The following is a 15,022-nucleotide window of genomic DNA, read 5'->3' as shown; positions in this document are numbered from 1 at the left end:
ACTGAATAATTTAGATAAATCACAAGTAGAATAACAGATTTCTCACCATGTCAGTTTCTCAATGTTGATACAGAATATAGAGTTATGTATTAAGGCGGCAATTCAGTCATGGCAAATTTATATGGAAGAATGAAGTTTAAAACGTCTAGATCCATTCTAGCATTGGTTATCAATAGTAACAAAGGTATGTGAGCAGACTGATCATTTACCAAATTCTACTTCTAATAAGTGTCCTGTCCGGTACACTCTGCCGAATTAGGCATTCTGTGTGTAAGCACACTGGCGCCATTTTGTTTCTGTATATAAATGAACGAGTGTCATCAGACGTTCTATGCGTGTGACATCATAACTGTCATCCATGCATTCAGTTTAGGATAATTGTTCTAATTCCTTTATTTACATTGTGTGCGTTGCATACCCTGCCAGCACCTATATGTTCATCCCCCAGTTCATAACACATATGGGGCCAGCACTGATAAATACATTGGTTGAATCCTTCCCCATGCTATGGTGTATTTGCATAAGGACATATTGGTCTGAACACATTACAAAATGCTAATCATAGTTAGGCTTCCGTTACTAAAACAATAGAACATATGAGATCAATGCAAAGAAATACATTATATGAATCACTCTCTGTGCAATGCTCTATTTGCATAGAGTCATATCTAAACATTTCAAAACGCTGGTCATTATTAAACTTCTGTTGTTCAACAAAAAAAGAAGATTCATTGGAATAGCCTACCATTACATTGGCTAATTAAGTAAAACACTGATAATGGCTTTTGATAACATAATAAGCAATAGGAGTGTAAATGCAGAATTATGCCCAAAATGGGCGAATAGCATAATACCTAGTCCTGTTCTAGTTGTCTATGTTAGGACACTTTGTATTCACTTATAAATACCTCAGTCGGAAAGAGCTTGTTGCAATCATTAGTATAATCAAGTAATAACAGAGATCCTATTATAGGTAAAATTGTGCATTCACATATGTATATTGGTTTCTGGTTCACAGTTGAGACTAATCTAAATAGCGTTATTTCACTGTTTTCATACATTTATCTCATTGGATATTGTCAGTTGTTAACAACGATTACCTCCTCAGGCAAAGATCAAAACTGGAAATTATTCAATAACAAAGGAGAACAATTGTTGGTGATCTTCTTAACTATATATGTCACCTAATTCAGTACTGTGGATTCATTATGTCCTCAATACAGTTTGCAGCTCCATAAGACCTGTCATTCTAGATCCATAAGAGTTCACACAATCTTATTCATCTCATGTTCTTGGTTAGAACGGTATGTGTACTCCGTTGTCTACAAATAAACCTGGAATCCTTTTGTCACAGCAACCGCTTGCGGTCCCCTCCTCTCTTGCCAGACTGCTTGCTGCAATCCAATGCATCTGATGTCCTTTTTATCATCCTAGCTGATGACTTTCCTGCCAATGGTGAGCTAGTGGTACTCTCGGGTCACGACTGTTTAAAGTGGAAAGATGCTCTTGAATACGAATCCTCAACTCTCAAATTGTACTTCCAATATACATCTTCAGGCATACATGTACAATTACATATACAACAAATTTTGTGCGACAGTTAATAAATTTGTTAATGTGCACCTGATCTTCCGAGAGGTTGTCAAATACCTCAGTGTTGCCATAAGCATATCTTTACAATAACTGCACCTATGAAACGCTTTAAATGGTGATTTTAGCAATTTTTTACCAGTTGCTACCTTCTCATCAATGGCTCTCAAAAAGATGGGCTTAACATGTTTCTAATAGTAAGTGCTCATGTAAAAATAACTCAGGGTTCAGAATCCATCAATAAAAGATGACAGTGTTTACACACAGTTGGTACAATAGATTACTATTGTTAGTGTACCTTGTAATGATTTGGATATTTGTTTTTGTATTAGTGATTAGTGTTGTTTGGCTGTAAGTGTTGGTAATCTTTTTCTGTGCTTTGGTGATTGATGGATTGCATGGGATATCCTCTCTCCTTCAATCTCTCAGTTATGATCTCACACTCTTCTTTAAATAGTTTGTCATCACTGCAGTTTCTCCTAGCCCTGTGGAACTCCCCCACAGGGATGTTCTCTATTGTCGAACTCCTGTAAAAACGTGTTGTAAAAAGAGTTCAGTACACTTCTATCGGTTTCCTAAATGTGCAGATTGAAACAATTGATAGCTGCCTTATAACTCAGAACACTCAGTTCCAGGCCAAAAGAGTGATTATTTAGAAATATCACATCTTCATCAAAGCATCTCTCAGTGCCTTGCCACAATATTATCACATCATCAATTAATCTCTACCAAATGATGATGTTTGAGTTGAATTCATTGTTGGTTAGGGCAAAGGACTCCTCAAACTGACCCATAAATAGGTTTGCTAAGGAAAGAGCATATTTTGCCCCCATGGCTACTCCCTTAGTTTGTAAATGGAATTGTTTGTTAAAAAGAAAATTATTGTGTTCAAGCATGAACTTTTAGAACTCCTTAATCATCTCAATGTGCTCAAGATATGATGCTGAGTTTTGTTTAACCTATAATCAATGGTTTTAATGGCCAAATCATGCTCAATAGATGTGTAAAGTGCCTTAAGATCCAGAGATGCTAGCTAGAAGTCAGGCTGCCAGTTTACGTCTTGTAAAATCTGCAATACATGTGTTGTGTCATGAATATAAAAACATAGAGAAATAATTGGTTTCTTGATGACATTGTCAATATATTACGATATTACGATAATCTTTCCTTGATAACATTAGTGTCTTTAGTTAGGTTTGTTAGTGCTCGTCTTTCTTCTTTGGTTAGATTTTGCCATGTATTAATGACAGTAGTGTGTCCTCTGTTTAAATGGTTGTCAATGTATGGTGCCACTGCCTTTTGAAAAGTCTCAAAAACATTGTTAATTGTGGAGTGAATTTGGATTTTGATTTCAAGTCACATATTTCTAGATTCCTGTTGTGGACTTCTAATTGCTCACAATGTTGTTGTTGAATAATGTCTGTATCATGTTCTAGGGTTAATAGCAAGTGCATGTTTTCAATGTCTGCTATGGTTAAGTGTTACGCTCACCTGGTATCGACAGGGATGCCACCCAGCCTGGTTTCTCGCTGGTATACTTCTCAGCTTGCCCAGATGTGGTCTGCGGCGAAGGTTCTGCCTTGTGGTAGAGTTAGGCGTGCTCTCCGTCCTGCCTACTTGCAGGGGTGCGTTGTCTTTCGTGGGCGTGTGCAGTCCAGTTACTTCACTGACGCCGGCCTGTTTGATATTGTTCAGGTAGGTCTTATTGCTTTTCTTTAGTATTGTTGTTATGCTGCATGCCTTTCTTTGTTTTAAAATGTCTCTTTTTCTCCCTTAGATATGCAGAGCTTCAGCGCGGCGAACTGGCTTGGTTGAGCCACGCTGGTAAATGATGGCGCATTAAGAGCGCTATGACGCGGTAAGTAAGCGCTATGCGTAGCGCGGCAAAGTCTTGCCTTTGCTAACCTGTGTTTTCCTTCCTTGTAGGTTGCGGTGTTCTTCAGCACGAGTGGTATGTCCGGAGTGGTGCCAGCCGTGAGGCGACCAGCCAGGTAAGCCTTTTGAGCAGTTCGTACTTTGCAAATGTCTCCACTGCTTACTTTAATGTTGCCTCTATCTTCCTCTTTCAGGTCGTTCTGTCCGGAAGGCGTGCGGATTCGAGGAAGCTGTTCTCAGGAGCTGCGAGTGGCTAAAGATGAAGACTGCAGGTAAGATGCTGCTGCTAATGATGTTCCTTTTGTCTCCTTACAGGTTCTGCTTCTCTGAGGTTCGGGGGGAAAAGCTGGACACGGTGAGCGTCACGTTGCAAGCTGCAAAGTAACGCGAAGCGTGTTGTCTTACTCGGGTGTGGTTAAAATAGCCCCAACAAAATAGTCCAGGTAAAGTAGTCCCTAAGTTACCACACCCAAAATACTAGACCGCATAGCTTGGTTCCTAAGAACCAAGCTATGTGGATGCCTCCATGTTGGCTGACAATACAATAAAGCAGTTCCCAAGCACATTGTTTCTCATGGTGTATGAGCCTGGCGCCATGACTGGCCCCAGGAGGGCTTTTGAAGAGGGTGCCAGGCTCTAGGGGCCCTGTTAGGGAGAATTCTCTGTAAAGGCTAATTTCCCAAACCTAGCGAGTCCCCCAGCAACTTTGCTGGATTTTTTGGGGTTTAATGTTTTCTCCTGCTAAGAGTGAAAATTTTTATTTCTCCCACTCTTAGACATGATTTGAGAATATCCTTTGACTTTGTAATGTGTTTTATAGGCTATGGGGTCTTTTACTCCATAGGGCTTCATGTGTTTTTGGCATATGTGTTACATAGCACCCTCAGTACAGTAACACAGGGGTGTCATAGTGACCCCCAAACATAGACTCCATACCCTGGGACTGACTACTGTCTCCCAGGGCATGTAAAGTCACCATTGGCTTTACTAGTCTCAAATTGTGAACAGAACCAGTACAAACCATCATATTGTGGAAGTACTGGTAGGGGTAATTCGATTGCCCCTGGGTCTGTTTTCCAAGGGGGCACTGTCCAGTCCCCCCTTGTCAAGTTTCTGGCTGGTGGTAGTGGATACCACGCAAAATATTCCACCGGAATATTTCCTATGGGATTTTCCCATTCATTTTAAATGCACCACTTTTGGTGCAATGTTAAAGATACCGCAGGGTTATTTATTTAATATTTATTCCCCGGTTGGGTCTTTTTGCCAGGACCCAGTTTTAAAATGGCGTTTGTGTTCGCCTCTGTAACTCCAACCCAAGTCGAGCCCTTTGTTCCACTTTTGGCGGGCTTCTGCACAGAAACCTCCAAAAGTGGTGCCACTCTGTCTGGGTCTACAGGATGTGTGGGAGGGGGGAATAGGCACCCTGGACTGAGTTGCCTTGGCAACTCAAGTCGCACTCTTGTGTGATTGGCCCAGTGGTGAGCCGCCCGGAACACCACTTAGCATGTTCGATTAACAGCTAGGCTGATGAATGGGGGTTTTCTGCATAAAAGCACGGCTTTGGGGACTGGAACTTCAGAAGTCGCCACAGGACCTAATGAATCCGAAGAGGGGAGAAGCTGAGCCATCTACGACGACGACACCACTGGTGGAGCACTGCTGTACGAAACTCACCACTTTCCCGACGACAGAGAAGATCTTCTTCCAGGAGCGTCTTCTTCCCCTTGAGCTGGTGGGACCAACCAGTTCGCCTTTTTCATCTTCCTGGATCGTCTCATGGTCGAATCGCCCATGCCAAGCACCCCGGCGGCCGGACAGCCACACTTCACCACTACCGTGAATAAAAGGGTAGTACCTTTTAACCGGGAAACTCCGCTGCTGATTTCTTCCCTGGCAGTGCAACAACCTTCAGCTTTCCTCCACGTCGAGATCTTAGTTTCCCCTGGACGAAGGGCCGACTTGCACCTGCTGCCAGGAACAACTGCCCCCGCTGGAGCTTTCTCACCATTTCAGGTACTGTGTCCCGCCTGGCCTTCCTTGCAACAGACTGTCTAAGGTGTCCCTTACATCCTTGACTCTCTATCCTGGGGTGACCTTGGACCTGTTAACATTACCTTTCTAACTCGATCCAACCTCTTTTTGACTTTCCTGCAAAGACTGAGTGCATTTCCACTGTGTGATCTTGGGCACATTCCGCCTTGCTCTCTCCAAGAGTGGGCCTGGAACTTTTTGCTCTACAGTAGACCCTGCCTTTCTTGACTTGCTGTGGGGTCTTAAAAGTGTTGGTACTGTGTGATTTTCCTATTTCTGCCTTTTCTCTCCCTTTTTTTTAACAATTATTGGAGTGCCATCTATGGTTACACGCTCACCTCTGTTTTGCTAAATAAGTGGTGTCCTAGACTTGTCAAATAATTAATTAGGGAGGTGTATATATTTCTAGTGACTTTGTTTGAACTTGCTTGACATATTAGTGCCAGTGTATTTTTATAAGTGTGTTTTTAAATAAATAATGATGTACTTTTGTACCAAAGCTCTGGTCAGTGTTTGCTTGTGCTACCATATTTTTAGCCCTATTTTGTATACTCTATATACTGCCTAACTCTTCTTGAGAGACGTCTGACTGCTCAGCCACAGCTACCAGGTAAATCTGGGTGGTGCAGACTGCTACCAAATGGGTTTACTGCTAACACCTGTAGTCAAACTTTTTGCAGTGGTCCCTAAGGGAACTGCACAGGTTTCTGCCTAACAGGCCCGAGTCCTGACTCCTCCTGGCCAATGGGTTTGCCAGAGGGGGTTTTGGGCGAGGGTCATGACATTAAGTGCCTCATTGGCAGTACATCATCTGGGGGATTATAAGCAGTAACTTTATGAAGAAAGAATTTGCTGAGTTTTAATTTTGTCATGAATTGGAATAGATCTATTTAAAAGTCTATAAAGTCAGCCCCAACTGTGGGAGCAAATGAAAGTCCTTTGTTTAGGACCAATATTTGTTAATCAGTCAATATTTTACTAGATAGTTTAATTTCTAAACTCTTCTTCGATTTGTTTCCTTGAGTTTGATCTGGTTATCCTTCTTATTGCGTTTTGTCTGAGTCTCAGATTTCCTGCCCTCTTCCCTCTATATTCATGACCCGTGTAGGAGTATCTTGCTCTATAGGTTCCTGAAATCGTACATGTTTTACATTCTGTCTTTGATTTCCCCTTTTGAATCGTCTGATTTGTTCTAAAAAACCTTTTTGTCCTGTCTGGGGGTTTTCCTGTGTTTTGTTCCCACGTTTTTTTCCAATTTTAGTGTTCCACAAGAAATTTCTGGTTCAGAGTCAATATCAGAGCTTGCAGGAGAGGATGGTGGTGTGCTTTCCCTAGATTGTATTCTGCAGTTCTCATCATATTGGGGCTGGAAGGTATAGCCCCCGTCTTCCCTGTAATTGGTTGTCCCGAGATTTTCTCAATTTGACCTCATCCTGGTAATCTTTTTAGAATGCCATACATAGAATTAAAGTTTTTATTTTTAACTGTCACTAAGCAGTCTATATCTGATATTTCCGATGTGTGTTTGTTTTCTTTTATGCTCTCGATCAGCATGTTCTGCTAGTAGTTCCATCATTACTTGGGAATTTTGGTTGAGGTTTTCCTCCCATTTTATTTGCCAGATCAGTGTCCTCATTATTACTCAAGTCTGGACGTGTTAGTATCTTTAGAATCGGGGTATCTTCTTGTTCTCTAAATAACTAACCATTGATGCTTTCTCCCAATATTTGTTAATTTCGCATTTTGAAAGCCTCTCCAGTATTACACGTTTGCCTCAGTGTTTTTTTAATAATGCTACTAAATGCATTTAATATACTACCTCTAGGAGCAGATAATGCTGCATTGCTACTCTAGCCACTCTTTGTCTTTCAAACTGTTTAATCTTATCAATGGTAATTTTGAATAATGGTATTAATTGCATCTTCCAATTCTCCCCAGTCTTTCTTCTCTTTTTTGTTTTCTAATGGATTTTATATATTATTGTGTGCTTTAATGCTGGGTATACTAACAATGAAATTAATTTAAGTGTATTGATCTTCTGCCAATGTACAGACTTAAAGAACACCATTGGTAGAAACCTACTTTGTTGGATTTATGATCCAATAACAATAGCAATTAACTGGTTATCATAAAATCAAGTATTATTTTGGGATCAGCGCAGTGTCTTTGGTGTAAAATATTGTTAGTTTTGCATGTTCTAGAGGCTAGGGCAATACCTCTCATCACCAAGATAGGCAGCGACCCACAACCATATTGACCTATTTATCATTTGTATGTTTAAACTATTCTAATAAACCCAACCAAGGCGCAATGACACTTGGCCTACCCAATTTGTTTTTCCCCTTTCTCATTCAAGTCTCATTGGAAGACCCAGGGTTTTAGGTTTGGCTTTTCCCTCGGAATTTAGTTCAATTTCAATTTATGGTGCTGCGATTGTGCAGTGTTCGGAGCACAAAATGGAGGGCGGTACAACACATACGTAACTGTTTTTACAATTTTTATATCCCCCTGTAAAAAAATAAATGTCACTGTAATAGGCATTACTTCAGGAACACATTTATCTGATGAACAAAAAACGATTTGCTGTTGAGGTGTAATGCTCCTGTGTTCTGTGGGAAGCTGTGCCTCTTAAATATTAGAATAGCTTATGTGTTTCTCCAAGAAAAGCCTCTAAACTTTAGAGCTTTTTTATCCAATTTCTTTGTACAAATGAGGTATCAAATTCACAATTTATCAAGATGGGTGGGTTTGGGGCCCAAGGTCTAGATCACTGTACTTAAATCATTTCATGACACATATTCATGCCGCACCAGGATAAAAGTTCACCAACCATCACTAAGTGCCATCAGAATATCAACCATCTCATTCTATGGGTATTAATGAGTTGAAGATGAAACATCAATTTCATATAAGTCAACATGAATGAATTATGGGTCAAAATATACCTAATGTCCGATCGTGTTCCACAGATGTAACCTTGGAGATATTAGTAACATGAATCCAGGGATTCATGTACTTACAAAATCCATCCAATGATATATGAAGCTTGGCAAGGAGGTTTGGTCTATTACAGTATACACCTTTTTGTACAAATAAATGTGAAACTATGCCTAGTTGCTTAAATCATTGAATTTAGTTTAAGGTGCTATTGGAAAATGATTATAAGTAATAGGATCTATGCTTACCGTGTACAAGGCTGCTACTAGATGGTACCAGAGTGTCCCACAAACATACATTTCTGATGAAAAGGAGAAACAATACATATAATTAATCATGTAGCTTAATCAAAAAGTGCCTGCAACACTTCATGCCATCTAAACACAACAGAAAAGAGTGTTAATGGGCAGAACAGTGAGATATATAAAGAGGCAGCATCACCTATTTGAAGTCATTTCTTTAATATATTTTATATGAAGAAATTGAAACATGTGAATTGTGTTTGACCACACCAGCTGCAAACAAATACCTAGGATGTACAGTAAAGGGAATGGTGATCCATACTTCAGATATTCAGCACCTTTAAACCAACTGTCAAGATAGAAAGAACTTCTCAAACTACAGGAATTTCTATAATTTTGTATTTCAACTTCATCTGGGCCTTAGCTGGAAACCCTTTCAACTCATGATTTTGAATATACAATTGCTGTGCATAGTTCCAGTCAGTTACAACCAATCAGCATTTCTAACGCTGCCAATATGCAATGCACCCTTTGTTATAAAGGGCTACCGTGTGTAAGGCGGAAAAGCCTCCCACACATTTCTTTCTGATTTTCCCACTGTTGACTTCACTCGCTCCACGATGTGGCAATAGATGCAAACCGCACTGGCCATGAACAAGATTTTAGAATTACACAAAATGGTGCATTATTTACTGCAGTGCTAAATCACTGCATAACAGCACTTTCAGTTCCATCAGAGGCCTTTTCTTATTTTGAAGTGTAAGGGCATTTTAATTGTGGGCCTGTTGCATTGGTGGAGGGGCAGATGTTGAACAGGAATGGCCCTTGAAAAATTCACTACTTGCCAGCCATGAAGTTCTCTTCGCATTTGGTTTTGAGGCTGGGGGCAGAGACAACCCTAACATCAGGGAAACTCAGGCACGTAAGTGATCACTTGGTGCCATCCGCAATAGGGTGCCAAACACACAGTGATGAAAAGTGCTGAGCTTAAGCTTATATGCATTTGCACACGCTTTAAAAGCACAGTATTGGTGGTGTAGAGGATTGAACACTCAAACTACTTGAGCTGGGTCAACATCTCAGTAAATGCTGTTTTTTGTGTGTGAACTTATATGACCTCACATTTGCTTTAACGGCCTACAAAGGGAGCAGTTATTTAACGTTTTAACCAAGGGGAACAAATCGACTATTTTATTACTCTGCTGTCAAATCTATAATGGCCTACAAGGACATAAATAAAAAACACATACTGCATATGCAAAGCAGTTTTTATTCAGAAAAAGAATATTGGTCTGGTGGATCAAACCCCCAGCTACCGAGGGTTCGGAGTCAAAGGTTCTAACCTCTGACTCACCAAAGCTCTTGCAATATTTTGTGCCCGAATAATTACGTGCCTGAGTTTCCCTGATGTTAGGGTTGTCTCTGCCCCCAGCCTCAAAACCAAATGCGAAGAGAACTTCATGGCTGGCAAGTAGTGAACACAACACGTCATACCTTACCGCGTTCCCACACATGTCCCGATGAAAATGGTACCTCACATGTGTAAGTGCACCTACCTGGGCGCCAAGGGGAAAGCCGAACACACCCCTAAGCCCAAGTCTTTTCCGACATCTGAATTCACGATTTTTCCAGATGGACACACCATAGTGATATGGGCCTCGGGTGTCCAAGCCACCAAGGAAAACAGGGAACCCCATGCATTTCCGAAAAGAGGACACCCGTGGGAATCCACAGGGGTCTAACTTGCGCAAATCGGCCCAGAATTTATTACCCAGAAACCCCAGCAAAGTCTGAAATGTGGCGAAAAAAATGCCTTTTCCGCACATTTCACTCGGCTCACCCACCGAAACACGCCGCCAACAACACACGGCCTACCGTCCCGCGTTCCCACAGGTCTCCCGATGCAAACGGTACCTCACATGTGTGGGTGCACTGTTAGGAAGAATTCTGATTTATGGTTAATTTCCCTTACCTAGTGAGTCCCCCAACAGCTTTGACCGAACTGTCATTACTGTCAAAAAGTGATTGAGTATTAACCCACGGTTTTCTGCCATTTCGTGTTGGAAAGGTCCTTCTTGTTGTTCGCTTTTCGCGCCAAACCAGGTTTGATTTCCTTGTTCTCAGTTCTTTGGCGGGCTTCTGCACAGAAGCCCTCCTTTGGCATCTGGGTGTCTAGGTGGGCTGAATGTGAGGGAGGGGTTTAGTAACCCCCTGCACAGGGTCTCCTTGGAGACCCAAGTCACACACTGTGTCGATTGGCTGAGGTGGTTGTCAGGGCTGGACAACCCCCCTGCTGTGTGATTGACAGCCAGGCTGTGTGAATGGGGGATTTTGGCATAAAAGGCAGGAACCCTTGGGCTGGAAGTCAGAGTCGCCACTGGAACTACAAGAACCGAAGAGAAGCGGAGAAGAAGACAGCTGCTGCAACTCCTGGATCCCAGTGAAGCCCTGCTACAGGTCCGGATAGCCATCAGAAGAGCCCTCTCCTGTTTTAAGAAGCGCATCTTTTATTCATCGTTGCTTTGCTGCTGCTGGCTTCATCCCTGGGTAGTGCAGATCACTCCAGATGTCGTCCTTGTCACCAAAACTGAAGCATCAGGTACCGTGAGTCTGCAGGACCTACCAGGAACAACTGCCGTAGCACCAGCTTTCTTCATCCGAATAAGGTACTGTGTCCATTTGGTCGCTCTCTCCGTCCGACCTTGAGGAATCGGGGTGAACCCTTTTCCTTTCCGAAGGCTTGTCCTTTCTTCCTTCCGTCTTATAACTTTTGCTTCCCTTTGACAATATCCAGTACTCCTGGCAAACTTTAATCGTGAACCATTCTAACTGTGTGATCCTCGACAACAGAGCCCCTGCTCCATTTGACACTGGCGCAGGCCTATTGACTTTTTTCTGCCTCTTAGAAAACGTCCTCTGATTCTATTGCCTTGACAAAAGTATGGCTTTGATTTTTATCTACGATTCCCTTTTTTTAATTCTATGTGCTAAGTGTGTTTGACTTCGGGTGTATTTCTTCTCGTGGATACGCTTTATTTTCGTAAGACCGAACTGTCATTACTGTCAAAAAGTGATTGCTTATTAACCCACGGTAACGGCTTTGTTTCAAAACCCTGGTCTATCAAATTCTAATGTACTTACCTTGAACTGACCTGAACAAGAGGAATTGATTGTGTGTAGTATATTTAGAGTGTGGTTTTATTCAATAGAAGTGAAGTGTTTTGTGAACAGATGGTTTAAAAATAAATGTACTTATATTTTTTAACCAGAAACCTTGAGTCAGTGTTTGTTTGAGTCACAGTAATTGTAGTCCTTTCTCTAATCTCTATTACTGCTCATTGGCTCTTAAAATAAGTCTGGCTGCTCAGTCATCGCTACCACTTTACTGTGTAGTACGGGCTTGTACCAAAGGTGAATTGTATGTAGTGTTCCCTAAGGGTACTGCATATGATTCTGCCTAACATGCAGCTACCTGGGCGCCAAGGGCAAAGCCTAAAAGAACCCTTACCCCAAGTCTGTTCTGACAGCTGAATTTCACACTTTTTCCAGATGGGCACACCATACAGATATGGGCCTAAGGTGTCGAAGCCACCAAGGAAAACAGGGAACCCCATGCATCCCTTCCACTCACCGAAACACGTCACCAACAACACATGTCATACCCTCCCACGTTCCCAAAGGTGTCCCGACGAAAACGGTACCTCACAAGTATGGGTGCACCTACCGGGGGCGCAAAAGGAAAAGGGTAACCCACTGGTAACCCCAAGCCTTTCGGCACAGCACATTTTGTTCATGTGGGCAACCTACAAATTTGGGCCTAGGATGTCAAATCCAGCAAGGAAAACAGGGAACCCCATGCATTTCCCAAAAGAGGACACCCGTGGGAATCCACAGAGGTCTGACTTATGCAAATTGGCCCAGAATTTATTACCCAGAACCCCCGGCAAAGACCCACATGGGAGAAGGGTGCCCAAGGCCATGGATATTACCGCCGACTTTGCTGGAGCCCTGGATGCCCTGCGTTACAGCTTCTCCCCACCAGGGAATCCCAGCAGTGTGCCAATAACTCCCCGAAGGGGAAAAGCTGTAACGCAGCCCAGCCGCAACTCCAGAACGGTTGGAGTTGATGTCCCTGGCCTTGGACATCCATGTACCATGTGGGTGTACTGTCCCCTAAGCACAGCAGCAGCTCCAGGGAGCCCCGGCAGGATCCCCATTCCTCCCCGGAGGTGACATCTGTAACATAGCACAGCCAAGGGTGGAGCCTGTGCTTGTAGACGGACAACCCACATGGGAGGGATCTGCACCCACGGTAACAACAATGTTCTGCTGGCATGGGGGGCAATTTGTGGTCTGCCCCTGCAATTGCGTCCCGGCCCACCAACATATCTGCCCAGATGGCCCATTCCCACCCACACCACCAACAATCCAGCCCCACACTCACCCACCCCATTGACAGTGGGCCCTAACCATGGAATAATAAAAAACAGTACTCGCATAACGTTGCAGCTGCTCGGGTAGAAAAAGCTGTAAACAAAACAAAAAAAATGAGTTACCTACGGTCACACCAGCAAAAACAAATAATTTTCAAGCATGCCCCACCCCCCTTGCAAGCCATCCTTGGTGGTGTACTGAACCTCACCCCCCCACTGAAAACTCATTTGCCCCTTCCTACGGGCAGATATCTGCCTCCAGGCAGGCCTGCATCAGGGGCCCCCACCACCCATTTGGGGTGAAGGGGGAGAGTGCCCCCAAAAATTGTGGGACAGGCCCCCCAGTGGGTGGGACAGTAAGGTTTGGGCATCCCAGGGCCATATTGGCACACCAATGTGCCCCTCTGCGCCAAGGCAAGTTTCGTAAACAAAGACAAAGATTGAAAATGGTACATACACTTTAGGGCGGGCTGAGGGGCACCCTAAACCACCAGGTAATTTTCTAATGTAATGGGGGGGTGACCCTCTCACTCCCATACCAAATGCAGGGTGGGGCATCTCATTCAGCCCTCCCTGGGGACAGATCAGAGGGGGGCATCTCATGCAGCCCTCCCTGGGGTCAGATGCCCCTTCCTAGGAGCAGATATTTGCCCCCAGGGAGGGCTACAAGGGGTGCCCCCATTTCCCCTTGGGGCGAGGGGGAGAGGGCCATCCCCCTTTTACGTAAAATAAATCCCTGGTGGCTAGTGGCCCCCCACTCCCACCCAAAACTCCCTTTTTTTTTTTTCTTCTTTCATTTTGCCCCCTTCCCTCCGGGCAGATGATCAGCCATCTGCCCCCATGGGGGGCCCTAACCTGCAGGCCCCATCCTTTGGGGGCCTTCACACTTATTCCTGGTGGCCCTGCCCCCCGTCCAATTGGATGGGGGGGCCACCTCATGTACACCTGCCTGGGGTCATAAATCTGCCCCCAGGGAGGGCTACAAGGGTTGCCCCCCCTTTCCACTTGGTGTGGGAAGGGGTGGGCCACCACCATTTCAGGAGGGCAAAAAAAATCCCTGGTGTCTAGGGACCCCCCACACCCTATCCCAGTTGATCAGCCATCGGCCCCCAGGGTTCAGCACACATGAGGCCCCATGCTTTAGGGGCCAGTGGGGGAGAGGGCTGCTTACTGAAAGCAGCCGCCACCTCCCCCCCGCATTCAAAGATATCCCTGGTGTCTAGTGGGCATTGCCGCTCACGTATCAGGCACAGGGCGCTGTCACAAAGGGTGTCATTAGAAAGGGGAGAATCTCCCCTTTCCAACAACACCTCCCTCGATCTTGCAGGGATCGCTCAAAACAGAGTGCCAAAAAGGACAAACTATCTCGTCCTTGGCACCCTGGAGGGAATTCTAAGAACGAGATACCTCTATTTTGGCACTTAAGGGGTTAAAGCCATCATCTGCTTAGCCGTTGGGTGGAGGCCCTTGCCCCCCTGCTGAGGCAGGAGAAGTGCCGGACCCAGCAGAAGGTGAATGAGTGGTCTGTCCGTGAGGCTGAGCAGTTCGGAGAACCACAGTCTCGCTGGCGGCCAAGGACCTATCAAGATGATGCTGAGGTGACGAGCTTCCTTCATCTTGCGGTGTACCCTGCGGACCAGGGGTGTGGGAGAAAAGGCATATGCTGTCATGCCTTCCAATTGAATCTGCAATGCGTCCCCCCAGTGAGCCGAGGCCCAGCCCCTGCCAGGACGCAAACTGATGGCACTTCCTGTTCTTCCAGGAGGCAACTAGATCCACCCGAGGATGGCTCCATGTGTTGAAGACCACCTGCAGCACCTGGTCGTTCAATAGCCATTCGTAATTTTCTGCTCCCAGCCTGCTGAGCCTGGCCGCTTCCAAGTTGGCCTCTCCTGTGAGGTGGACGGCTGT

At 44.3% G+C, this 15,022-nt stretch overlaps 1 protein-coding gene across 2 annotated transcripts in view; it reads right to left on the bottom strand.

Annotated features, from left to right (window-relative positions):
* The window catches only part of DMXL2 (Dmx like 2), a 2,950,233-nt gene that overhangs the window by 14,161 nt on the left and 2,921,050 nt on the right, over positions 1-15,022 (bottom strand). For both annotated transcript variants that reach the window (XM_069624807.1, XM_069624808.1), the window contains one exon: positions 8,685-8,737. In XM_069624807.1, coding sequence (XP_069480908.1) covers positions 8,685-8,737 — 53 coding nt within the window. The remainder of the gene's footprint in view (positions 1-8,684; positions 8,738-15,022) is intronic.

The sequence above is a fragment of the Ambystoma mexicanum genome, chromosome 11 (genome assembly GCF_040938575.1).
Source record: "Ambystoma mexicanum isolate Mex_15411 chromosome 11, UKY_AmexF1_1, whole genome shotgun sequence".
NCBI classification, from domain to species: Eukaryota; Metazoa; Chordata; class Amphibia; order Caudata; family Ambystomatidae; genus Ambystoma; species Ambystoma mexicanum.
Note: the sequence above shows the minus strand (reverse complement) of the source record. Positions and strands in the feature narration are given on the sequence as shown.